Source organism: Urocitellus parryii, chromosome 3 (assembly GCF_045843805.1).
Source record: "Urocitellus parryii isolate mUroPar1 chromosome 3, mUroPar1.hap1, whole genome shotgun sequence".
NCBI lineage: Eukaryota > Metazoa > Chordata > Mammalia > Rodentia > Sciuridae > Urocitellus > Urocitellus parryii.
In genome coordinates, this window is record NC_135533.1 from 135,810,381 (window position 1) to 135,834,714 (window position 24,334).

At 44.4% G+C, this 24,334-nt stretch overlaps 5 protein-coding genes across 5 annotated transcripts in view; 3 read left to right on the forward strand and 2 right to left on the reverse strand.

The window, feature by feature from the left end:
* Vps33a (VPS33A core subunit of CORVET and HOPS complexes) overlaps positions 1-5,994 on the forward strand; it is a 32,090-nt gene extending 26,096 nt beyond the window's left edge. The window contains exons 12-13 of the mRNA XM_026402975.2: positions 1,699-1,867; positions 2,250-5,994. Of these exons, the coding sequence (XP_026258760.1) occupies positions 1,699-1,867; positions 2,250-2,431 (351 nt within the window). The 3' untranslated portion in view covers positions 2,432-5,994. The remainder of the gene's footprint in view (positions 1-1,698; positions 1,868-2,249) is intronic.
* A 1,923-nt stretch (positions 5,995-7,917) lies between these two features.
* LOC144253946 (uncharacterized) lies at positions 7,918-8,052 on the forward strand. Its single transcript, XM_077796648.1, has one exon. It carries the CDS (start codon positions 7,918-7,920, stop codon positions 8,050-8,052), a length of 135 nt encoding a protein of 44 aa, XP_077652774.1.
* A 407-nt stretch (positions 8,053-8,459) lies between these two features.
* Diablo (diablo IAP-binding mitochondrial protein) lies at positions 8,460-15,862 on the forward strand. The gene is made up of 6 exons (XM_026402968.2): positions 8,460-8,537; positions 9,343-9,460; positions 13,115-13,246; positions 14,323-14,433; positions 14,599-14,695; positions 15,009-15,862. Exons 1-6 carry the CDS (start codon positions 8,488-8,490, stop codon positions 15,203-15,205), a joined length of 705 nt encoding a protein of 234 aa, XP_026258753.1. The 5' UTR covers positions 8,460-8,487; the 3' UTR covers positions 15,206-15,862.
* A 445-nt stretch (positions 15,863-16,307) lies between these two features.
* B3gnt4 (UDP-GlcNAc:betaGal beta-1,3-N-acetylglucosaminyltransferase 4) lies at positions 16,308-17,617 on the reverse strand. Its single transcript, XM_026402960.2, has 2 exons — positions 17,550-17,617; positions 16,308-17,430 (listed from the first exon to the last, which is right to left on the reverse strand). The coding sequence occupies exons 1-2, from the start codon at positions 17,615-17,617 to the stop codon at positions 16,308-16,310; spliced, it is 1,191 nt and encodes a 396-aa protein (XP_026258745.2).
* A 2,166-nt stretch (positions 17,618-19,783) lies between these two features.
* Positions 19,784-24,334, reverse strand: part of Lrrc43 (leucine rich repeat containing 43) — a 31,223-nt gene continuing 26,672 nt past the window's right edge. Inside the window, exons 12-13 of the mRNA XM_026402959.2 lie at positions 24,185-24,218; positions 19,784-19,902 (exon numbers count right to left, since the gene is read on the reverse strand). Coding sequence (XP_026258744.2) covers positions 19,784-19,902; positions 24,185-24,218 — 153 coding nt within the window. The remainder of the gene's footprint in view (positions 19,903-24,184; positions 24,219-24,334) is intronic.

The window sequence follows — 24,334 nt, forward strand, 5'->3', positions numbered from 1 at the left end:
CAGTGGGAAAATAGATACCCTTAATTTTTGCGTTGCATCGTGTGCATCATCTGTTAGTTCAGCTCTCCTTACCATTCTTATCTTCCTCCCTCCAAACCCACCTATCACTTAACTAGAGATAATGAAGATGCTTCGGAGATCCTTCCTGTTCCTTCTCATTCTTTTTTATTTTTACTTTATCAAAATACTGAGTTTAGGGGCTGGGGTTATGGCTCGGTGGTAGAGCACTTGCATAGTATGTGCGAGGCACTGGGTTCAATCCTCAGCACTACATAAATAAATAAATAAAGATATTATGTCCATCTACAACTAAAAAAAATATTAAAAAATAAAATACTGAGTTTATTTCACATGTATATATTTTTGTTTCACAACTATTTCCATGTCTGAACACAACTACTACTATGTCCTATCATAACATTCCATATACAGTTAGTTAAAAACCAAGCAGAGGGTGGAGTTCCATCTTAAAAAATCAAACAGACATTTTGGACAACACATTCTTGGCAGTGGAACCTGGATAACATTTATCAAACAGTAGGGAAAGTTCTCACTTTGCATTATAAAAGGACAGCCAGATATCAACTGTTGCAGAAATAAGATGGAAAATTTTAACAAACTATTTAAACTATTTTCTTAAAGAACATTCCTCTACTGCCAGAGATCTTAAATAGCGTCCTGATCAGTCCATCATCTGGAAGCAATTCTTCACGTAATTGATGAACTTGGCTTCTCCACTTTGGGAAGAGAACCACCTTTCTTCTATATTTGCTTGCATTTTTGCATTAATATCTTCTACAGAACTAGGAAGTGCTGTCCCCTAATATGCACAGGACCCAAACCACACTTCCAGTTTAAGTCCACAGGTGGTGTAATATCAAAGCCCCCAAGAGAAACTGTGCTCATTTTCATCAGTATCCACCTTAATGTAATAATCTTTGTCAGCCTTTAGCTGAAAAGATAGTTCTGGGTCCTCAAGGGGCTCATGTTCTTGTCCATTGAATCTTCCATGCATGCATTTAGGTGGGAGAGAAGAATGGAAAATACATGACTGTTTCCTCAGAGAACAGATGTGCAGGACAGAATCACACCAGTCATTCTTTTTAATTGCTACTTAGTGAGCTTTTGTTACTTGTTTGGTACTGGGAATTGAACCCAGAGCTTTGCACTTTGCTGAGAATACACTCTACCACTGAGCTACATCCCTAGTCCCCACAGGGTGGTTTTAAGGATATTCCTTATTTTGTGATTTAACAGATTCCTAAGATAGAAATTTTGGCAGTTTGTAGCCTTTTGCAATTACTGTGTTACAATCAATATGTTTTTTTTCTTTGGTTTATCTCTACTGGTCTAAAAGTACCTCTGTAGGATAAATGCCTAAAAATATAATTGCTAGGTTCAAAGGTTTGTAGGCATTATTATTTAGCTAAAGTGTCATGGTACCATCTAAGAAATTTTTTGGCAAATCAAATGATACTTATTCATCTTCAATACCCAGAGTTTCTTTGAGTGAATTTTCAAGATTTGAGTCAAAATGAAGTCCTAGCTGGCGAAACTGAAGTCCATTTGGGGTGGATTGGAGCAGGGCATGGGTGAGAGAGTTGTGTTTCTGCTTTCAAATCAGGTAATTTGGGGCTCCTCTAAAGATACAAGTGGCTCTGAATCTCTATCTCCAGATGTTATTTATTTATTTGACAGAATCCTACAGACATATCCTATGTGTACAGTGGTTATGCCCCCCTCAGTGTGCGACTGGCTCAGCTGCTTTCCAGGCCTGGCTGGCGGAGTATTGAGGAGGTTCTTCGCATCCTACCAGGCCCCCACTTTGAAGAACGGCAGCCACTGCCCACGGGGCTTCAAAAAAAACGTAAGTCTCAGTCCAGTGTCTACAGATAATTATGTGCCATTAGTGTGGTTTTCATGTATTGTGCAGCTGCTTTGTAAAAGACATCTGTAAAGTACTTAGGTATCAGAGTCAAGTGTACCTCTTCTGTTACTTGCTAATGTATATTGTTAGTTGAGCCATGTTAATCTCTTGGGAGGAGCAGCTCTCAGTCTCCTCAGTGAGGCTCTCAGGAGTTTGAAAAAGCATTAAGATTAAAATCAGTGTTCCTGAGTTTCACATGAGCTGTCTGTACTAAGATATATTTGACCTTTTTATTCTTATGAGTTTTGAAAAATCTATTAAGAGGCAGGAAGAAAGGCACCAATAATAATTACTTCTGAATTCTGAAATGTTTACATTTTAGGTCAACCAGGAGAAAACCGAGTTACTCTGATATTTTTCCTCGGGGGTGTAACCTTTGCTGAAATTGCTGCCCTAAGGTTTCTCTCCCAGTTGGAAGATGGAGGTACAGAGTATGTAATTGCCACCACTAAACTAATGAATGGAACTAGCTGGATAGAGGCTCTAATGGAGAAACCTTTCTAGGGTGTTCAAAGGAGACTTCAAAAGTGCACTACAGAATAAGCTGCCTTTTGAACAAGTTGCTGAAAGGAAATGAACCCACAGAAGAAACAGGAATACAGAAGTTACTTTGTGTTTTGCTTCTTATACTATTTTCTGTTCCTTTTCTCCTTTCTGCTCCTCTGTGTTCATAATTTCTTGAAGAAAGAAGGAGGAAATTAACCTGGGTAAAAGAGACTTTGGTTTTGAATTTTCTAAGTTCAGGATCTTCATTATAGGACTCTGGAAATGCAGTACAGATGGTGGGACTGGATAATCCATATAGCTACGCAAATGGGGACAGCTCATAAAATAAGAACACAGACACTGTGGAGGTAAAAATGAAAATAGAAGGGGAAGTCCAACTTCTAGTCTACAGTTTTATATTTTTAGGAAACACATCAGGCCTAGGATAGTGGTTATGTCTTGTGGGCTAGAGCTTAATGTTGTCCTTAGTGATTTCTTTTTCCTGTAGAGGAATGGCACATTATAATTGTGTTTTCAATTTCTATCTTATTCCTAAGGCAAGTTTTGTTTCCTTCTTAAAAATCAAGAGATTTTAGGGAGCTTCTTGCCCCAAAACACAAAATTTATACTTTCTCTGATCAGCTACATCTGTGTAGGTTCCATACTTATCAAGGGCCTTCTATTTCTACACTGAAGAATATAATAATTGGGGAACAGTTTCCAGAGAATTTAACCACTCCAGGACACTCCAAGACACTTCAATGGTAGATGCCTCTGTTGAGGTTTTGGTTTTCTTCCCTGTCCTTCATGGGCCCAACATCTAGTTGGTCCCACTGTGAGCAGTGGTGACTCTTGCTTCATCAGCATACTGAACCTCCACCCCTGTTACCAACTACTCTGTGCACTTCTGTAGCTCTCACTGGCCACTTTCATCCATTTTGCTTGAAAATATCCAGTTTGGTTACAGTCCTTGATCTGGTAACCTCAGCTGCCCCTGGTTGATTTCATTGATGAGATCTGGTGACCTCAGCTGCCACTATTCCTACTGAGGACTGTTAGCTGTGCTGGAGAATAGGGATGTGAGTGGAGAAGTTCAAATTTCATATGTGATCCATGCCTCTCTTCTGCTAATCCCAGCATCTGGGGGAGTTAAGGGTACCATGCAGGGGACCAAGTTGGTGGCTTTTCTGCCATTGCCCAAGTTTCCAGCAAAATTACTTGGTCAACCAGGAGAAAACCAACCTGGAGAGCTTTGCCAGATTCCATCCCTGGTGTGGTTTCTATCATTAATTATTAATCACATAGGTTTTTCCCTTACCTTTTTCAGTAGTAGGATTCTGATGAGTATGGTGCATGTTACGAGTAAAAGAAAATCTGTATTTAAAAAAAAATTAGTAAAATAACGAAGGGTGGCAGAGGTGATGTTTAAAAGATTTGTTTCTCATGGAATTAATCTGGCCTTGACGTTCATTATTTGGAAACGGAAAAACCATTCTTGTTTTAGAAAATCCTTTTTCAAATCCTTGTTATTCCAGGGAGATTAGTTTATACTTTGGAGTCCTAACAGTTGTCCAAGCCTCAGCTCCTTTAGAGAATGAAATCTACCTTGTCCCTCCGTGGTTTTGGTTCATGAGATTCAATTCAGGTCTGGTCGAGTCTCCTTGGCTGGGGGTTCTGTTCTGTGAACAGACACTCAGTTGTAATCTCATGTGTCTGCATTTACTTGTGACTGCATTTGCTTACTCAGAGCATAGCTAGGTCAGCATCTAAAAATGCATTCAACATTGATGAGACATCAATTATTTCATTTGTATGCAAAGAAAAAGTGGTGGATAATTACATATTATATGTGTTTATGGACATTTATTTAATACTTGAAATTGTCTGAGAAAGGATATGTGAATGGCACATTTATTCTCAGAGAAGCAGATTATTTACATCGGGTCTGGATTTTTGTCTATTGGGTAGACAGTGTCCCTTTAATAAAGAAGTCTACATGGATAACCACTTTTTGTGGGGGTTTTTTGTTTGTTTTTGTTTTGTTTTTGGTACTGAGGATTGAGTACAGGGGCACTGGACTTTACCACTGAGTTACATCCTCAGCCCTTTTTATTTTTCATATTGAGACAGGGTCTTATAAGTTGCCCTGAATATGGAATCTTCCTGCTTCCACCTTCCAAGCTGCTGGGATTATAGGCATAGGCCACCACATCTGGCTTACGTAGATAATTACGTATAATTCTTATACAGTTGTGAATTTTACCCAACAGAGAAATAAGTATTTTAACTGTGGAGCAAGAGAGTAATGGTTAAGAGAGGAAAGATTAAAAACTGGACATGTCAGGGCTGAGAGTGTAGCTCAGTTGGTAGAGCACTTGCCTACCATGCTCAAGGCCCTAGGTTCAATCCCCAGAGCCACCAAACCAAACCAAAAAAAACCAAAAAACAAAAAAACATGTAATTTTCATTCTTGGAGAGAATTGAAAAGGTCTGTTGAGTTTTGTTCCATTCTGCTCCCACTGGAAATGAATTTTCATTAATCATGACATGCTGGTTTATGTCTTATTCTCAATTATACATTACAGACTAATTGGGCTTACTGTTTTGTGTCTTATACAGTTGCGAATTTTATCCAACAGGGAAATAAGTATTTTAACTGATTTAATTGAGGAGTAAGAGTGTAACAGTTAAGAAAGGAAAGATTAAAAACCAGACATTCAAGGATTGGGGATGAGTGAAGCTCATTGGTAGAGTGTGTGTTAGCATGCAAAAGGCCCTGGGTTCAAGCCCCAGCACCAAAAAAAAAGGCCTATCACTCAACAGAAGCACAGAAGTGTTTGTATTCATCAGCTGAATTCAAGCAAAAATAGTATTTTAGAAAATACTAAAATACTAGGTGACTAAAGTAGGCAGGAAGAGAGGCTGTGATAAAGATAGCAAGGCACAGGAAAGCAGGCCTCACAGACCATCTGTAGATGATGAACTGTACTCTAGATAGTATCTGATGTATTCAGTCCTGTGTTTTGTTTGTTTTGCACTAGCAGGGATTGAACCCAGGGATGCTCTAGCACTAAGTTACACACCCAGCCCTTTTTGATTTTTTACTTTTGAGATAGGGTTTTGCTAAGTTGCCAAGACTGGTCTCAAATTTGAGATCCTACTGCCTCAGTCTCCCAAGTGGCTGGGATTTTAAGCGTACACCACCAAACCCAGCAGGATTTTTGTTTTGTTTTGTTCCCTGTGTGTGCATATGTGGTGCTGGGGTTTAAACACCGGGCCTTGCACATGCGAGGCAAGCACTCTACCAACTGAGCTATATCCCCAACGCCTAACCCAGCAGTCTTATGGTCTAATCACATACTATGAAAATAGAGAATGCTTTTTTGTCAGAAAATTGAAGGAAAGGGCAATGATATAAAATTTCTCAGATTCTAACTTTTAAACAAATTTATGTGGATTTCATGTCATGTGGCCTTTCTTAGCTTCACTTACTCCACTTCTGTAAATACCCCAAATTGGGGGCTGGGAATGTGGCTCAAGGGGTAGCGTGCTCGCCTGGCATGCGTGCAGCCCGGGTTGGATCCTCAGCACCACATACAAAGAAAGATGTTGTGACCACCGATAACTAAAAAATAAATATTAAAATTCTCTCTCTCTCTTTAAAAATAAATAAATAAATACCCCAAATTGGGGGGTGAGTAGAGGCTGCAAAGTTTAGATCATGTAACTGTCTTGACACAGCCATTTGAAGGATATAAGAGCTTAAAAGCGCACAGAATAGGTCCTATTTTGAACAGCCCGACTTTTTTTATCTTATTTGGTATGGGGCAAGGTTATAAATCTCAGTCATCCTTTCTTTCCTCTGACTAGGTAAGACATTGAAGCCCTTCAGATGACCAATTCTCTGGGGGAGCAATTACTACTTCCTGAGCAGCTTGATAATGTTCTGCTCCTGTTTTTAGCTAGGCTGTGGCCAAGGCAATGATTTGATAATAAGAGATCCTGATTAAATTAAGGAGCCATTTGCTCCTGAATGATGATGTTTATAAAATGGTTGATATCCACAGTACCTGCTTTTTCAAAGGTCAAAAAAGTCTTTAACTAAAATCTAGTATAAGCAAAATAATCAGAAGCAGCATAAAGTTTATACTTTTCCTTGTTACCTCTGGGAAAATGCTCTTTGCTTTCCTACCTGGCTCCTTTAGCCTCACATTTGGAGGCTTGAAATTAGAAACAGATGCCTGGGAAGATGCCTGTGTAAGGAGTCTGTAAACTGCTAAACTCTTCGTAAATTAGAATCTAGTACTCTGGAGCTCTTGGTCATCTAAGCTTGGTTTTCACACGCACTGCATGCTCTCCCATATTTTAAGGCAATGGCTTTCCAGATTGAGTAGATGGGACTTGTTTATTAGAACTATTGGCACCATAGTCCACCTAAAGTGTTTAGACTAGCAAGACAAGAAGAGGCTTGAAATATCCCCTAGTGTATTGCTTATTGAGCCCATTTGAGCCAGGAATTTGAGCAAACTCCTGTGGAGCCCTGTGGGCCATGGAGGTGACACAGGCGAGGACAGACAGAGTTGCCAGTGCCCCGCCTGGCCTGGGGATTGCCTGCGCAGCTTCCTGAGAGCTCAGGGACCACACCGAGGTTGTAATTGGTCGCTAGACCACACCTAGTTGTTGAGAGCGGTTGCTGCCTGAAGACCTCACAGCTCTGCTCAGATCGCTGGAGTGTGCAGAAGCCAACCTTTAGCACCAGAACAGAGAGGAGCCACAAGCTGCGACAGTGGAGGAGTCGTGGAAACTTTGCCAAGTGAGTGAAATGGGGAAAGAGGGAAGCTAATGGCTGGCACTGAGGGGAGCTGCTGGGCAGGCAGCAAAGGAGGTAAAAAGCTGCTTTGATTCTTAACACTGGATTCTGTCTGAGGTGAAGTTAGGAGGGCTGGGACAGATGCACAAGACACGGTGGAAGGGAGACAAGCCCAGTCAAACTGATGCTCCAGCAATCAGTTTGGCACCCCAGCAATCCTGGCTGGCCAGAAGACAAGCATGCTGGACTACAAAGCAAAGATCCTCAAAGTCTGCTATTGAGAAGCCTTGGGGCCAGGGAAATGGCAGAGGGGCTACAGTGAGGGCCTGTGCCTTCCCTTCCTTCCCAGGGCTGCAGCTTGAGTGATGGGAAAAGCAAGCTTTACTCCACAAGCCCATTAGTGGCACCGGCGGCATTAAAAATTTAGGAGTAGGAGAGGGCTGGGGCTGGAAAGGGCAAGGGTTTTTGCCTCCTCGGAGCCCAGATCTGAGCGGAAGAATGAGAGCGACTTTTGCTTTAGAAGCAGCTCTCCACTGCAAATGCAAAGCGGAGGGTGTTTTGGAGGAATTGGCACTGTTGGGGTCTCAGTTTGAGGGCCAGGACCTGTTTTCCGCCACAACCCCTGCCCAGGACGGGGCTGGCTCGGGAGCTGTCCTCTGCGAGCTCAGGGTCTTTCCACGGCTCCCGCAGAGCAATGCCGGCGTCGTCCACCATCCACGTGCTGCAGGTGCTGCGGGAGCTGCTCGCCTTCGTTCTCCTCAGCTACACGGTGCTCATCGGGGCGCTGCTGCTGGCCGGCTGGACCACCTACTTCCTGGTGCTGAAGTGACAGCGCCGGCGCCCCGCCCCCACCGGGCACGAACCCGGCGCTGCTCCGCCCCCCTCGGCGGACGGCTGAGCCCAGCGGGACCCGCTAGCCAAAGAGCTCTGCGCCTGACGCGCGCGCCCAGGTTGCCCCTCGAGGGGCGGCCTCAACCCAAACCCCGACCCATCGCTCGCGTCACCACGCGCGACTCAGCTCAGCGACTTCTGGCCCAAGGCGTTCCCCGCCCCGCGCGGAATCTACAACGGTTGCGCGGCCGTTACAGCCGTTGCCCTGGGCCCCGCCCCCTCGCTCCCCATCTGTCCAATCCTAACTGCTTCCTCGGGTGAGGGCGTGGCCATGGGGGCCAGGTCCTCTCAGGTGAAGGAGGCGGTGCCCCGCCCGCCGCTCGCGATGCTGCGTCACTTCCGGCGTGTGCGTCCGGCGTCCGCCCTCCGCGGGATGGCGGCTCTGAGGAGTTGGCTCTCCAGAAGCGTAGCCTCCTTCTTCAGGTACGGCTGCGGTCGTGGACTGGGGCAGAAATGGAGGACAGGCGACGCAGAGAGCACTGTGCCGGGTCGGAAGCGCCGGCCTTGGTGCGCGCTCTTCCTTTGGACGCGGCGTCCTGCCCCCCTTTGAAGCCCAGTAGGGCTCGGGCTCCGCCTCCGTCTTCGGTTGCGCCTGGGTCCAGCTTCGCCTTCTTCTTTTCTATCACTCCGGCTTCCGAAAGCTAGTTCCCCCAGCCCGGGCTGATGTCCCATCAGTCGGACAGCGTCCCGAGGGGATTGAGAGGGACTGGGGAGGGAGGGAGAGAAAAGTGGAGGACGTCGTCTCCGCGGCGGGCGCGCGCCAGGAGACGACGTCCGACCTGTCCGCTCGGGGCTTTGCTTTTGCGTACTGGGGACCAAACCAGGGGCTCTCCCGCTCAGCCACAGCCCTTGTTATTTTCTGTTTTGCGACAAGGTCTCGCCAGTTTGTCCAGGCAATTCTAGCCGGAGCTCTTGGGCAAAGCTAAATCCTGCTTGCAGGAGTTTATTTTGGCATCAAGTTTGTAGCAGCCTTGAAGCTACATTTCAGACTTCCACACCTGATGGAAAGTTCCCGACCCTTGGCCCAAGGCAGGGGCTTGACCCTTGGCCCAAGGCAGGGGCTTTCCAGGCCCCAAGCCTCCCACTGTTCTGACACACTTAGTGTCACTTTTAGGCTACTTTCGCGTCCTGCTTGGCCCGGTTTGCGTTTCCAACCCTTACAAATAAGTCATAGAGGCTTTTTACAGATTGATGGTCGCACTTTATTAAGTTTGGCTTCTATTTCTAGGTACCGACAGTGTGTTCCTGTTGTGGTTAATTCTAGGAAACGCTTATTGATAAGACCATGGCACAAAACGGTGGCGGCTGCGTTTGGTGTAACCTTGTGTGCAGTTCCTATTGCTCAGGTGAAGTACTATCATGTGACTGTTTCTTAGCGGTATCCCTTTGAAGTCTCAAGTGAACATCAGACAAACTGCTGTAGTTACAACCAGTCTTCCCAGTCCCCCACATGATGCTGTTTATTGTGCCAGCATTTTCTTTTCCGAGTTGAGCAGGTACATTGATGTTACCATTTTTTTATTGTCTCATTTTATAGGAACAATATCTCAAGTTGCATATGAGTAGAGTGAAATAAAAGAATATCATATGTCAACAAAATAATAATTCAAAAATTTAATGAAAAACTTTTGTATGTCATATACTGGGAATCTGAAAGTGAGCAAAAACAAACCCTGAAATTCCTGTTGTCATAAAATTTACATTCTGGGAAGATAGAAGAAAAGAAATAAAATGTATGCTGGTGATAAGCACTCTGAAGAAAACAAATAGTAAATGGGGAGTATACTAGGAGGGAATTGTTTATTATTTACAGATGGGTCAAGAAAAGCTACTCTGATAAGGTAAAATTTAAGTATTAGAAATCTGAATTATGATTAGAAATATGATTAGAAATATTATACTATCCAGTGGAGGGAAGAGACTGCCAGGCGGAAGGAATTGTTAGGTGCAAAGACCTAAAAGTATAATCCTAACTACTCTGGAGACTAAGGTGGGAATATTGCAAGTTTTTGAGGCCAGCCACAACAACTTAGGAAGACCCTGTCTCAAAACTAAAAGGTCTGGCATTGTAACTTGGAGGTAGAGCACTTCAGGGTTCAATTCCCAATATACCAAAGTGGAGGGGGCTAGAAGCAGTAATATACTGGGTGTTTGTTTTGGTACCAGGGATTGAATTCAAGGGCACCACTAAGCCAAATCCCCAGCCCTATTTTGTATTTTATTTATAGACAGGGTCTCACTGAGTTGCTTAGTGCCTCGCTTTTGCTGCGGCTGGCTTTGAACTCAAGATCCTCCTGTCTTAGCCTCCCAAGCCGCTGGGATTACAGGTGTAGGCCACTGCACCGGGCTTATGCTGGTGTTTTTGAGGAACAGTAAAGATGCTAATGTCATCTGGAATAGAATGAGGACGTAAGTTAATAGGTAAGGCCACAGGATTAAGTTTGGATCAAATCGTGTGCTTTGTACTTTGTGGACTATTGTAAAGCTTTGAATTTTATTTCTGAAAAAGCCACAGGGTATTTTTATTTTTTATTTTGCAGAATTGGGGACTGAACACAGGAGCACTTTTAAAAACCTGAGCTACATCCCCAGCCCTTTTTATTTTTTTTTGAGATGGAGTCTCTCTAAATTGTAGCAGTTAACCTTGAACTTTTGATCCTCTTGCCTCAGCCTCCCAAATCACTGAGATTTGAGGCATGCACCACCACACCTGGCTAAGATTTTGAAAATGCCTAAGCGTCTGAAAGAATAGAGTTGCCTTGTACTAGATGAAGAGGAAGGATGTGGAAAGAGAACAAGAGTTCTGTTTTAGAAATCTCAGTCTGAGACGTTCAGTAGAAATTTAGGTAGAACTGTCAAATAGGCAGTTGATATGAAAGTGGCACCTTGGGGCTGGGATTGTAGCTCAGTGGAGGAGCACTTGCCTAGCATGTGTGAGGCACTGGGTTCCCTTTTTAGCACCACATATAACTAAATAAAGGTCCGTTGACAACTAAAAATAAAATTAGGACTGAGGATATAACTTAGTGATAAAGTGATCACCCAGATGTGAGGCCCCGAGTTCAATCCCCACCACCAAATAAATAAATCAATCAATAAATCTAACCCATTCTGTACTCCAGTGGCCTAGCTAGTCTTTTTCTTTTTGGTATGGAGGATTGAACTCCGGGCACTTAGCCACTGAGGCACATCCCCTCTCCCTTTTTTATATTTTATTGAGTTTCTTAGGGCCTCCTTAAGTTGCTGAGACTGGCTTTGAACTGTTGCTCTTCCTGCCTCAGCCTCCTGAGCTGCTGGGATTTCAGGCATACACCACTGCGCTGGGACCAGTCTCTTTTCTCTTATGCCAGCCAGCCCTAGATACTGGACAATCCCTTCCATGTGTAACAAATGTATTTTTTTTCCTCATTTTTTCTTCCTATGATGCTTGACCATTCTAATCCTAGCTGTCTGCAATATCAAGTCCTATCTATAAAACCTGTCGTAGTTTCTGGCCAAAAACCATCCCTCTTTCTGGCCACTTAACATGTATATTTTGATATCTGATGATAGTCTTCATGACATTCTACTTTGTCTGCAGACCATAAGGGAAAGGGACTGAGGGCTACATGTGTGACTTTGAAAATGTTACTTAAGTTCTGTGAGCTTCCATTTAATCATTTGTAAAAAAGAAGTCATACCTGCAGTGTTGTGAGGAACAAGCAAAAACACATTGTAAAATTAGCACACTGTGGCTGTGTGCAGTGGCACATGCCTATAATACCAGTGACTCCAGAGGATCCCAAGTTTAAGGCCAGCCTAGGAATTTTAACGAGGCCCTAAACAACTTATCAAGACCTTGTCTCAAAATAAAAAGGACTGGGGTTGTAGCTCAGTGGTAGAGCACTTGCCTAGCACGTGTGAAGCACTGAGTTCGATCCTCAGCACTACATATAAATAAATAAAACGAAAGTATTTTGTCCACAACTAAAAAAATTAAAGAAAATTTTAAAAAATGGATTGAGGATGTCGCTCAGTGATAAAGCACCCCGAGGTTTAATCCCCAGTACCGAAAAGAAAAAAAAAACCAGCATATTCTGTAGGCTTAAGTTAATCGGTATATTATGTCAAAATTAGCTTCTTGGAGCTGGGGCTTAGTGGCAGAGCACTTTCCTAGCATGTATGAGACACTGGATTCAATCCTTAGCACATGTAAAAATAAAAAAATAAAGGCATTCTATCTATAACTACAAAAAAAAATTTTTTAAAAAGAAATTAGCTTCTTGTGAGCCAATATGTCATTCTTCCCTTTGTAGCTTCCCAATACATGTACATGGTAATTACTTGATTGAAAGAAGTAGATAAAATTGTTATTTTATCTATAAGAATGTTTGTTCATTTGTTCATGTATCAAAAATTATTTCTTGGGCTGCAGCTGCACATGATAGCACATGCCTGTAATTCCAGCAGCTCAGGAGGCTGAGGCAGGAGGATCTCAAGTTTGAAAACATCGTCAGCAATTTAGCGAGACCCTGTCTCAAAGTAAAAAAATGAAAAACGGGTGGAGATGTTGCTTAGTGGTAGAGTACCCCTGGGTTAGATACTCCGCCCCCCCTTCTCTCTCTCTCTCTGTCCCCCTCCCCCCCTTAGATACTCTACCCCCCCCTTCTCTCTCTCTCTCTCTCTCTCTCTCTCTCTCTCTCTCTCTCTCTCTCTCTCTCTCTCTCTCTCTCTCACACACACACACACACACACACACACACACACACACACAAGTACTTTGCTCTCTGGAATGAAAAATGGGGGGAAAAAATAGAAGGCACACTCTTTTTTTTCTCTGTATTGCCTAAAATAGCCATCATAAAGCCTAAAATAAAAATTAGCCCAAATAAGTATAGCACAGTTGCAGTGTATAAGCAACCATGAGAATTGTTTTTTCTTGGCTGTCCTTGATGAAGTTCTCAGCATGAGCTTTATTTTATATAGGTTGGAAGTCAAATGATAATGTTTGTGTCTTTCAGAAATCAGAGCCTCATTCTCTTAGTAATGAAGCATTAATGAGGAGGGCTGTGTCTTTGGTAACAGATAGCACCTCCACCTTTCTCTCTCAAACCACATATGCATTGATTGAAGCAATCACTGAATATACTAAGGTAGGTCTCTTGCTAAGTCTTTGATATTCTCAACCAGTTGTTTGCAAATTATGGCTCACAACCTAATCTGGTGGGATGTTTATTTTATCAGAACTTAGCCCAGCTCATATGCATTGTCCTTGAGTAGTTTTAGTCCTCTGTTGAAGCCTAAAATATTTACTGTCTAGCTTTTACTAAAAAAAAAAAAAAAAAAAAAAAAGCTGCTTGAGTCTTCATTAATTTTTTTTTTATGCTTTTTGTAGAATTCCCCTCCTTTTTTTTTCGGGGGGGGGGATATATAATAGCCCTATATATAATAAACATGCTCCAAGATAATCTGGTTCAAAAAGGGATAAAAGGGCCCAAAGTCTACCATCAGAGGTTACCTGGTGAGGGTTGTTTTAAAACTACTTATTAGAGCTAAAAGAAAAGCGTATATGGGTATTTTTTTTTAATTTTTTTTTTTTTAAGAGAGTGAGAGAGGAGAGAGAGAGAGAGAGAGAGAATTTTTAATATTTATTTTTTAGTTCTCGGCGGACACAACATCTTTGTTGGTATGTGGTGCTGGGGATCGAACCCGGGCCGCACGCATGCCAGGCGAGCGCGCTACCGCTGAGCCACATCTCCAGCCCGTATATGGGTATTTAAAAGCAGCCAACTACTGTGATATCTGCCTGTAGTCCCAACTAAAGGGACTGAGGCAGGAGGGTAGACCCCAGGAATTGGAGGCCAGGCTGACTAATGAATAACATGGACCTCATCTCAAAAAAAACCTTTTTTTTTTTGTAAATGCCTTATTTACATGTTTATTTTGTAAGTACTTTTTTTCCCCTCAACCTTTTGATTTTTCCTCTACATTGTATTCTCTTTGCATCTGAATTGCTAGCACATTTTTAAAAACACACGTTTTAGGTAAAGGTATAAGTGTTCTGGAATGATGCCTTTATTTCTTAAGAGTAGTGTAATTTCAGTGAGGCACAAGGACTGGAGAGCCAGTTTGTTAAAATGGGACTTCACCTCTTTGAGGTATAAATATCACTAATCCTTCTAATGTACCTCACTTACTTTACACAGATTTATTTATTCTGTATTTGTAGGCCGTTTATACCTTAATTTCTCTCTACCGACAATATACAAGTTTACTGGGGAAAATGAATTCACAGGAGGAAGATGAAGTATGGCAGGTGATTATAGGAGCCAGAGTTGAGGTAAGCAAAAGATTGTCAAGCATTTCTGTATTAGTGTTCCTACCTCATTATGATGTCCAAATTATTGGATTAAAGTGTCTAATAAACTATTCATTCTAAATCTGCTAGTTTGAATAAATCCATTTAACTCTTTGTATTGCCTAAAGCTTTTTGCTAACTTTACAGATGACTTCAAAACAACAAGAATACTTGAAGCTTGAAACCACCTGGATGACTGCAGTTGGTCTTTCAGAGATGGCAGCAGAAGCTGCATACCAATCTGGTAGGTTGAAGGGTTTTTTTGTTTTGTTTCTTATAAGGGAAGTACCAGTTGATTTTTCATCTAGCTGTAAGATTAGAGATTTAGATTAGATGATGTAATTGATGACCATTATTTAGCTTTGAGAAATTTTCCCCATTTCCAAAATAACCAATAGTTTATTTGCATATTAGGACAATTGACCACCCTTGTAGCTAGACCAGTTAGGGAACATGACCCCAAGAGGGACTCACATGACAGCCTCAGGGCCCCAGGCTTTCCTTGTGTCCATATGTGCCTTCTACCCTGCTCAAGCAGTTGTCCCATGTTTTGGCAGGAGCAGATCAGGCCTCTATAACTGCCAGGAACCACATTCAACTGGTGAAATCGCAGGTGCAGGAGGTGCGCCAACTCTCCCAGAAAGCAGAAACCAAGCTGGCTGAAGCACAAACACAGGAGCTACACCAGAAATCACAAGAGGGAAGGGACGAGAGGGCCGACCAGGAACAGGAGGCCTACCTGCGTGAAGATTGAGGGCCCAAGCTGGCTGCCCTTTCTACCCACTCATGGGGAAAGCAGAGGTGGATGCCATCCACCCAGCACAGTACAATTCTCTCTGCACAGAGAAGAGGCGGCAGGCCCTACCCTGGCCTATCAGGCCAGAAGCCTTTGTGAGCTCTGAATGCCTGGCCCTTTCCCCTATGGTCTCAGCTTTTACTGGACCTGGTTGTTAGTCCATGGGCTCTGTATGTGCCCTGTTTAACTTTGCACCCCCCTCGGCATACCTGCTCTCTCATTTTTAACCTTATACCCAAAGCATTTCACTGGCCAGGGCCAGAGAGGGGTCTTTTAGTCACTTCCTTAAGTTCAATAGCTGTTTAACCTCAGTTTCAAGCTTACTCAGATTTTCAAATATGATTTAGTATTTATTCCCTCCATAGGATTTTGAGTTTGGTGGGGAAGGGGAGACTGTCAGGTTTTTAAGCATATGTAATGCCTTCTCTGATATGGCCTTACCACCAGCTCCTTGGACAGGTAAGGCCAAGGAGCCAAGAGTGTAACTGTGAAGGGAATGAATGCAGAGTGTTCACCTGGTGCTCCCAACAGGACTTAACACATGCTTCTTGTGTTTCCTTCTTTGAGTTTCTCTATTGTAGCCAAAGGAGAATATATATATTTTTTTCCACTTAATTTTTGTGTGTCTTCTGGGGCCCTATGCAGTCACCTTCCTTCATTGCCCATTGCAGAGCCTCAAAGGGCCCTAGGGATTCCCCCCATGGGTTTCTGGCAGTGTTTGCTAAGTTTTGGCTCTCATCCAGCTAATGCTGGATACACCAAGTTTTAGCATTTTTTTTTTAATTTTAAAAAACTTTTAATTATTGATCTTTGTTTATATGTGGTGCTGAGGAGATATATATGTGTGTGTGTCTGTGAGTGGAGCCCCAGCCCCAAATTTTAGCATTTTTAAGAGAGCTAACAAGATAGGTTAATGAGAGCTAACAAGATAGGAATGGTTTGCAAAAATGAAATCGGCATTCCTTTTAGACCCTCAAGGATCCGTTTTTGAGGTTTTCAGTTTGTCTTCATGATAGAGAATCAACTGAGTCAACTCTAGGGCCATCACTCCACTCACTCCTCAGTGCTGAAGCTTGAGGGTAGCTGCACACTTGAGCCCCTTGTCTGTCACCAGTGCCCACATGGTCCACATTTCCAGAGGATTCAGGCGGTGTACCAACAGGAGCCCTCTATATAGGCAAGGGTCCAGAGGTTGCCGTATTCCAAATGTTTTAAAGCCAGCATGGTGTGTGGGGTGTACCCCCAGCTTCTTCAGGCACATGCCCACAAAGACATCATCAGTAGGAAAGAGCTCAGTCCCCTCCATGGCTGCTTGGAGGTGCCTCATTGTGGCTCTGGACATGACATAGCCTCCACCCCCAGCATAGGGTGGGTAGTGGCGTGCCTTATACATGGAGGGTGGGATGAAGTATTTGACTCTGGTGTTCCTATTGGGCAGGGCCTGGTGGATGACATCTCCCACCAGGAGGTCCTGGGCTGGGTCCCAGCCATCCAGGAACTCTAGCACATTGGGGACATGGACAAAGACATCATCATCTCCCTTAAGCATGAAGTGGGCATGAGGACAAGCACTTGCCACCCAGCGCTGTAAGTGCAGTTCCTTAAGGGTTAGGTTGAAGAAATCCTCTGCAAAGTCCCACTGTAGGATATCATCAAACTCTCCACTCTCATAGGCCAGCAGCTGAGCTGGGGGTGTGGGCCCTGCCAGTCCAAGTAGGAACACCAGCTTCAGCTGCCTGTCCCTAACCCAGCTCCCTGCTCGGCCCCAAGTGCTGCGGATAGCTGCACGTTGCTCCACGTGACCAGGTTGTGATTTGATGGCCAAGAGCAGGAAGGTGTCCTTGGCACAGCCTGAAGGCTCCAGCAGGATGGAGAAATTTCGGCAGTGGCGATAAGTCAAGAAGAGGCAGTGACGACCAGGCAGGGATAGGGAAGTGCTAGCCACTGTGCGATTGGGTAGGCACTGGCTGTGGTGAGCCCCAGAGGGTTTCCAGAAGAGTTGGTGGGTCTTGAGGTCCCCTGCCAGGGGGGCCTCCTTCTTCAGAAAGAGCAGACAGCTGAGCAGCAGTACCACGAGACTGTAGAACAGCAGCCAGCCCAGCCTGTGCAATATGGTGGGCCCTGCAGGAAGAGAGTGCCTGAGCCATTCCTGTGCCCCACCCCTGGCCCTGACAGCTGAGCAACTGCAACCCTGCAGCTAGTCTTTGCTGGACTTCATTCAGGATTGCCTTTTAATTCTCAACATATCCTTTGGCTCTTTGATTTTCTTCCCACCCCCCAAGGATGAACTAAGTACACCTACTTTTGCCTGCTTTTCTGCTGAGGGGAGGGCTCTGGGGTCAGTGTTTTCCCAAAATGACTTGCAGTCATATTGACACCGTAAACATTCACAGCCTTTCCAGGAAACTACCTGACAAAGTTTCAGTGAAATGGGGCAAACTTAGTTTAGCTTTGTGTCAAATTCCTTCTAAGCATGAGATGACATTCAGAGCTCTTCAGATCCAAAACTACTGCACCAGTTAAATGGCAGGCCCTGTGTTGGGTGTTTCTGATGACAGAGCCCCAGGTACTGAGGTTAGGGACTGGAAGCTATGCAGCAGAAAACACTCCCCACCTATCTTCTCTCAGCGTTCTGGATTTCTTGATGGAATGAGCTGAACTAAGGTTTCCGACAAAAATCACATAGCATGACAGGAAGAAAACCTGTATCAGGGAATATGCACTAAGGCTACCCTGCCACCTTAGCCCTTCCTACCACTACTGAGTTTTGAGTTCTGTCGTGAAGTTTGTCAAAGAGAAGGTTGAGAAAAGCCAGATTTCAATTTCTCCTGTCATTTGCCTCTGCCTCTTTTCCCCTTTCACCCTCAGTCCCCTTTCCTTGATCTTCATTGCCACATCATCCCAATCTTTCTCCTTCAGTATGTCTAGCTGCATTAACATCATCCTTGTCCCTAACATTTCTAGTGCTAAGTCAAAATGCATACCAAGAGATGTACTGAGAAGAAGTTAATAGAATGAAGTGGTTTGGGGAAGGTTGCTTCACCTAAGAACCAAGAACGCTGTCCTTGATAAGGGGACGTTCAAGCAAGACCTTTGAAGCAAGAGGTCAGATCACATAAAAATGTGGGGAAGTGAATGCCAGGCAGAGGCCACAGTTCATTGTGGAGCTAATGTAGCCAGGGTTGAGGAAGTGTGATCTGCTGTGAATGAGGAGGAGGAAAACTAGCAAAGCCAAAGTGAAGTGAAAGCAGCAGCCCTAGGCGGTCAGGGAAGGGTTGAGGAGCACCACTGGAGGCTGTGGCAGAGAAGCAAAATAATTTTCATTGTATTAAGGTCACGCCTGTCGCTGATGCTGCTTTGATGGACTATTAGAAAACCAAGTAACAAGACAGGGAGACCCTCTAGAGAATGAATTAGAATTCAAGGCGTGGCTGTGGCATTGTGGCAGCTCCTGGATCTCAGTTATGCGGGATCTGCGGCAGTAGGGGAGAACCCCAGACGCGGGGAGGTTCCAATAGCAGAGAAGGGCGCAGAGCTTTGGTTCTGTTCGTGACATCTCAGAAAGCTCTCCCCGGCTCGCCAACTAGCGTAAATCCGCCCTCCGCCGTCGAAACTGCGCGCAATTCCCCACAGGAGAAACCGGATTGAGCGCCGCCGACGGCCTGAACTAGGGTCTCGCCAGGGGGCCTGCCTTGGTCCCACACACCAGCGCATCCTAATTTAACTCCTGCTAGCTGACGTCTTCCCCCATCGCTCTGCTGACCCCAAAGCCGGGCGTGGGCTTCAGAGGGTGCTCACACCCCGCGAGAGGGATGCAGAGTCCTGAGGGGCTGCGCGCGTTCCTGGGGTGACGCTACCGGGTGAGAAAGGGCCAACGTCAGGTTCATTCTTTCAACACGAGGGTTTCCTGGGGACGAAAAGGACTGCCCTCGCCAGAGCAAGGACCAACACCGCTAGGGGTACACACTCCCCGCCCCCCGGGCGGAGCGCGGCGGGTAGCGCGCGGCGGCGGGGCAGATTGCCCAGGTGGGCCCGGGCGCCATTCTGCCCTGAGAGGCGCGAAAGCCTAGCGGCCCTGGGGCCCCGCACCACGCCAGCCTGAGGTCGCCCACCAGCCGGGAAGTGCGTGGCCAGAGTCGGCGCCGGTAGCCGCCGGGCAGCCCACGCCTCCTCCCCGCGCAAGAGTGGCAGCCGTCCCAGGCCCTGCACGATCTGTCCCCCTGACGTACCTAAGCGTGACTCCGGGTCGGGGCACAGGAGAGAAGCTCGCACAGCGGAGCCAGAAAATGGAGCGCTTCAAGGAGCCGAGCTCGCGGGGCTCGGGCCGCCCGCGGAGCCGCGAGCGGAGGCGGGGCTTCTGGGGGCCGGGCCGCCGCGCGCCCGCCCTGGTGGCCTCCGCAGCCCGGCGGCTCCGGCCCCGCCTCGCTCTCCCTCACCCTGCGGCCGCCCTCCCACCCGGGGCGCTCCCGGAGGCCCAGACGTGCGGCGAGACGGACGCGGAGGCGCGAGTGCGCAGAACAGCCTTTACTCGGGCGCCTAGAAGCGGAGCGCCTCCTCCGCGGTGCGGTACTGATTCAGCTGGATCTGGACCTCCACCGTCAGCGGCTCTGGCTGGTAGTCACTGTCGAAGCTCGGCATCTGCGGTTTTGACTTTTCTGAGAAAATTAAAACATAAGCAATGGGTCCGGAGCGATGTGGGGACTGCGGTCTCCATGCACTGAACACATCCCCAAAACCCAAGTCCAGGGAGGCACAACTCTGAATTGGATCCAAGTCTGTTAATAGAGTAGGGAATAGAATTGCGTTTAACTGGAGCATTTAATGAGTCACAGCTGTTTGAGTTACAAGAAAAATTAGCTGTTTCTTTCTTAGACCATTTTAAGTTGAACTCTGACGAACTATGCATGTTCAGTCTTGGGTATTTGACAATTATTTTCTTTAAAATGAAGTAAGTATGGCACTTTGGGGAAAATACGGGACTGAAAGCATTTTGGTAAATTTATAACATTTGAACTTTCAGGTAGAAATTAGAATTTTGGAACACTGCCACCATGAACTCAAGGTTCCCAATACTCCAAGTCTTTTCTAATGATGTGAGTGGTGATATTTAAGAACGTGACTTTTGGGGCTGGGGTTGTGGGTTGGCTGTAGAGCGCTTGCCTAACGTGTGAGGCACTAGTTTCAATCCTCAGCCCCACATAAAAATAAATAAAATAAAGGTATTGTGTCCATCTACAACTAAAAATGCTTTTTTAAAAAACGAATGTGACTTTTGGATTTTTAATGGAATGTTTAAGTCAATGTTTGTTATCTTACAAGTAACCGTGTTACCAGTAGTGCATGGTTAAAATATCCATTCAAAATGCAAAATAAAACAGGTATGGAGGCGCATGCTCCGGAGGCTGAGACGGGGGATCAGGTTCAAAGCCAGCCTCAGCAATAAACCAGACACTAAGCAACCCAGTGAGACCCTGTCTCTAAATAAAATATAAAATAGGGCTGGGGATGTAGCTCAGTGGTTGAGTGCCCCTGAGTTCCTGGTGTGTGTGGTGTGTGTGTGTGTGTGTGTGTGTGTGTGTGTGTGTGTGTGTATCAAAATAGATCAATGTACTTTAATGACTAATTGGATTGAAAAAATCAATATATATTCAGTTTTCACTTTGTAACAAATGTAATAAACTAGCTTGTCAAATTCATTGTAACATCAAGGAAGAATATCCATAATTCTTTGAAAGCCTATTAAAATATTCCCCTCTTTTCTAATTATGTGTTGGTATGAGGTTGGATTTTCTTCATACACTTCAACAGCAATATATCAAGAGTTTTGCTGTAGAAGCAGATATGAGAATCTACTGTCCTGTTAATCCAGACATTTAAAAGATCTTTAAAAACAAACCTGAAAAAAAAATTTAACTATCACCAGGCAGCCTGCCCATAATCCCAGCTACTCAGGAAACTAAGGCAGGAGGATTAGAAATTTCAGGACAATACTTTGCAGGATCCTCTCTCAAAAGCAAAAATAAAATAAAAAGGGCTAGGGATGTAGCTCAGAGGTACAGCGCCCCAGGTTCACTCCCCAGTACTGCAGAAAAAAATAAACTCTCTTATCTCCACAGATAAGTGCCACAAATCATGTGTCCACATATGCATGGTCTTGAAAGTCCAATACTATGAACCTCCCAATTCATTCTTTCTCAGAACTGTTTTGGGTCCTTTTCCTATGAATTTTAGAATCTGCTTGCTGAGCTGGGTGTATTGGCACACGTCTGTAATTCCAGCAACCAGGAGGCTGAGGCAGGAGGATCACAGGTTTAAGGTCAATCTCCACAAGTTCATTGAGATCCTTTCTCAAAAACAAGATATAACAAGGTCTGGGGATGTAGCTCCGTGGTAAAGTGCCCCTTGGTTCAATCTCTAATATTGGTGGTGAGGGGCAATACTTAAGTTTTTAAAAAAATCTGCTTGCTGATTTCTATAAACCAAAGACTTACCAGGATCATTCCATTATGTGGAATCTATAGATCATTTGAGAAGAAACTATATCTTAACAATATTTTCATCTTCTAATTCCTGCTTATAGTATACCTCTCCATTGATATAGATCTTTAATTTCTGTTCACAATGTTTTATAGTTTTCAGTGAACAGGACTTCCACATCTTTGGTCACATTTATTCCTATATCATATTTTTCAATGCTATTTCTTCTTTGACCCACAGGTTATTTAGAAGTGTGTTGCTTCATTTCTAAAAATTTTGGGATTTCTTGGATCAGGATTTTACAGTTTCAGTTTTCATCTTCCCCCCACCCCACCCCCCATTTTATAGGATTTTGCAGTATTGTCCAGGCTGGTGTTGAAATACTGGACTCAAGGGATCCTCTCACCTCAGCCTCCCCAGTGCTGGAACTACAGGCACATACCACCATGCCCAGATCAAATTTTGAAATGTGCTGGTCACAGTGGTGCATGCCTGCAATCCAAGGAGTTCAGGAGGCTGAGACAGGAGGATCTTGTGTACAAGGCAACCTCAGCAATTTGTCAAGGCACTTAGCAGCTCAGTGAGATCCTGTCTCTAAATAAAATTTTAAAAAAGGGTTGAAGATGTGGCTCAGTGGTCGAGTGCCCCCGAGTTCAATCCTCAGTACCAAAACAAAAACAAGTTTTTTAAATGTATCAGCAATGATTTCTTCAGGCATTTTTCCCATTTTTTAAAAAATATTTTTTAAGTTGTAGATGGGCACAATACCTTTATTTTACTTGCTTATTTTTATGTGGTGCTGGGGATTGAACCCAGTGTCTCATGTATGCTAGGCAAGCGCTCTGCCACTGAGCCCCAAACCCAGCCCCTTTCCTGTCTTTTGAGAAACTCCAATTACATGGATATTAGGCCCTTGGAAATTTGTCTCAAAATTTATTGATACTCTTTCATTTTTTCCTACTGATTTTTCTCCTTGAGTTTTATTTTGGACAGTTTCTACTGCTCAAGTTCACTAATATTTCCTTTTATATTGTCTAATATGCCAATAATCCATTGAATGTATTTTCATATGACACTATAGTTTTCATCTCTAAAAGTTTATATTCATTATTGCTATTTAACAGATTCAATTTTTCCTCAAGATTTTTTTTGGGGGGGGTACTGGAGATTGAATCTAAGGACACTTTACCACTGAGCTACATTCCCAGTTCTTTTTTATTTTTATATTTTTTTTAATCTCTTAGTATATTGTAGATATACATTATAGTGGGGTTTGACATAGTCATAAATGCACATAATATACTTTTCTGAATTTAAATCCCCAATACTCCCTATTTTTCTCACAACCTCTTCTCTAAGCCCTGATCTCCTTCCTCCAGTCTATTGGTTTTCTTTCTATTTATTTATTTTTCTTTGTTTAATTGGTATATTATAGTTTATATATATATGAGAGAGAGAGAGAGAGAGATAAAATTTTATTTTTATTTTGAAACAGGACCTTTCTAAGTTGCTGAGACTGGCCTCACACTTGTGATCCTCCTGCCTCAGTCTCCCAAGTAACTGGAACTGCAGATGTGTTACTGCACCCAGCTCCTCCAGCTTCTTGAGTGTATGGAATAAATTATAATAACTGCTTTAATATTCTTGTCTACTGATTCTATCTTATATGTCATTTCTGAGTCAATTTTGGTTCTCATTATATATTGTATTTCTTGATTTTTTTTCCATGCTGTGTAATTTGCCGGGGTTGGGGAGTGGGGGGTACCAGGGATTGAACTTGGGGGCATTCAACCACTGAGCCATCTCCCCAGCCCTATTTTATATTTTATTTAGAGACAGGGTCTCACTGAGTTGCTTAGTGCCTCGCTTTTGCTGAGGCTGGCTTTGAACTTGTGATCCTCCAGCCTTAGCCTCCAGAGCCACTGGGATTACAGGTATGCGCCGCTGCACCCGACTCATGCCTAGTAATTTTTTATTGGATGACAGACATCGTAAATTTTACCTGAGGGATATTTTTTTGTATTCTTATTGAGATTTGTGCTAAGATACAGTTAGGTTTGATCCTTTCAAGTTTTGCTTTCCCTTCCTGATCTTTTAAAAACACAAATCTGAAGCTTACCTAGTTCAGAAACTTCACTGGCCACTCAGAATAAATCCAGGCTTCTTATCTAACCAATTAGAGCTGCAGCCAAAAGAACCCCGAGCCACCTCAGCTTGGTTCTTCCTCCAGGGCACCACAATGCCCTTCCCCACCCATCACGGCCGCCGCACAGCAGGCTGCTGCCTCTGGGACTTGCAGGGAGGATGGGGGTCCAGTCCTCAGGGTGGATGTGGCCTCCCCACTGGCTGGAAGATACAGTTCTCAGTCCCCCACCCTGTGGCTTCCAGTCAAGGCTGGCCCCTCAGCAGGGCCTCAGCAACCAGCCCTTGCCATCAGCCACCACATGCGTTGGCTCTTACCCTTTTTGGCCCCTTTCTTGGTCTTCTTTAAATCCTGAAAGAAAGAATGACCAAATAAGATGCTGACTGGAGTCGGGGGCTTCTGGGGAAGGGGCAGATATAGACCCCAAGAAGGCCTAGGGGCTCCCACTCATCCCAGGGCCTCTGACT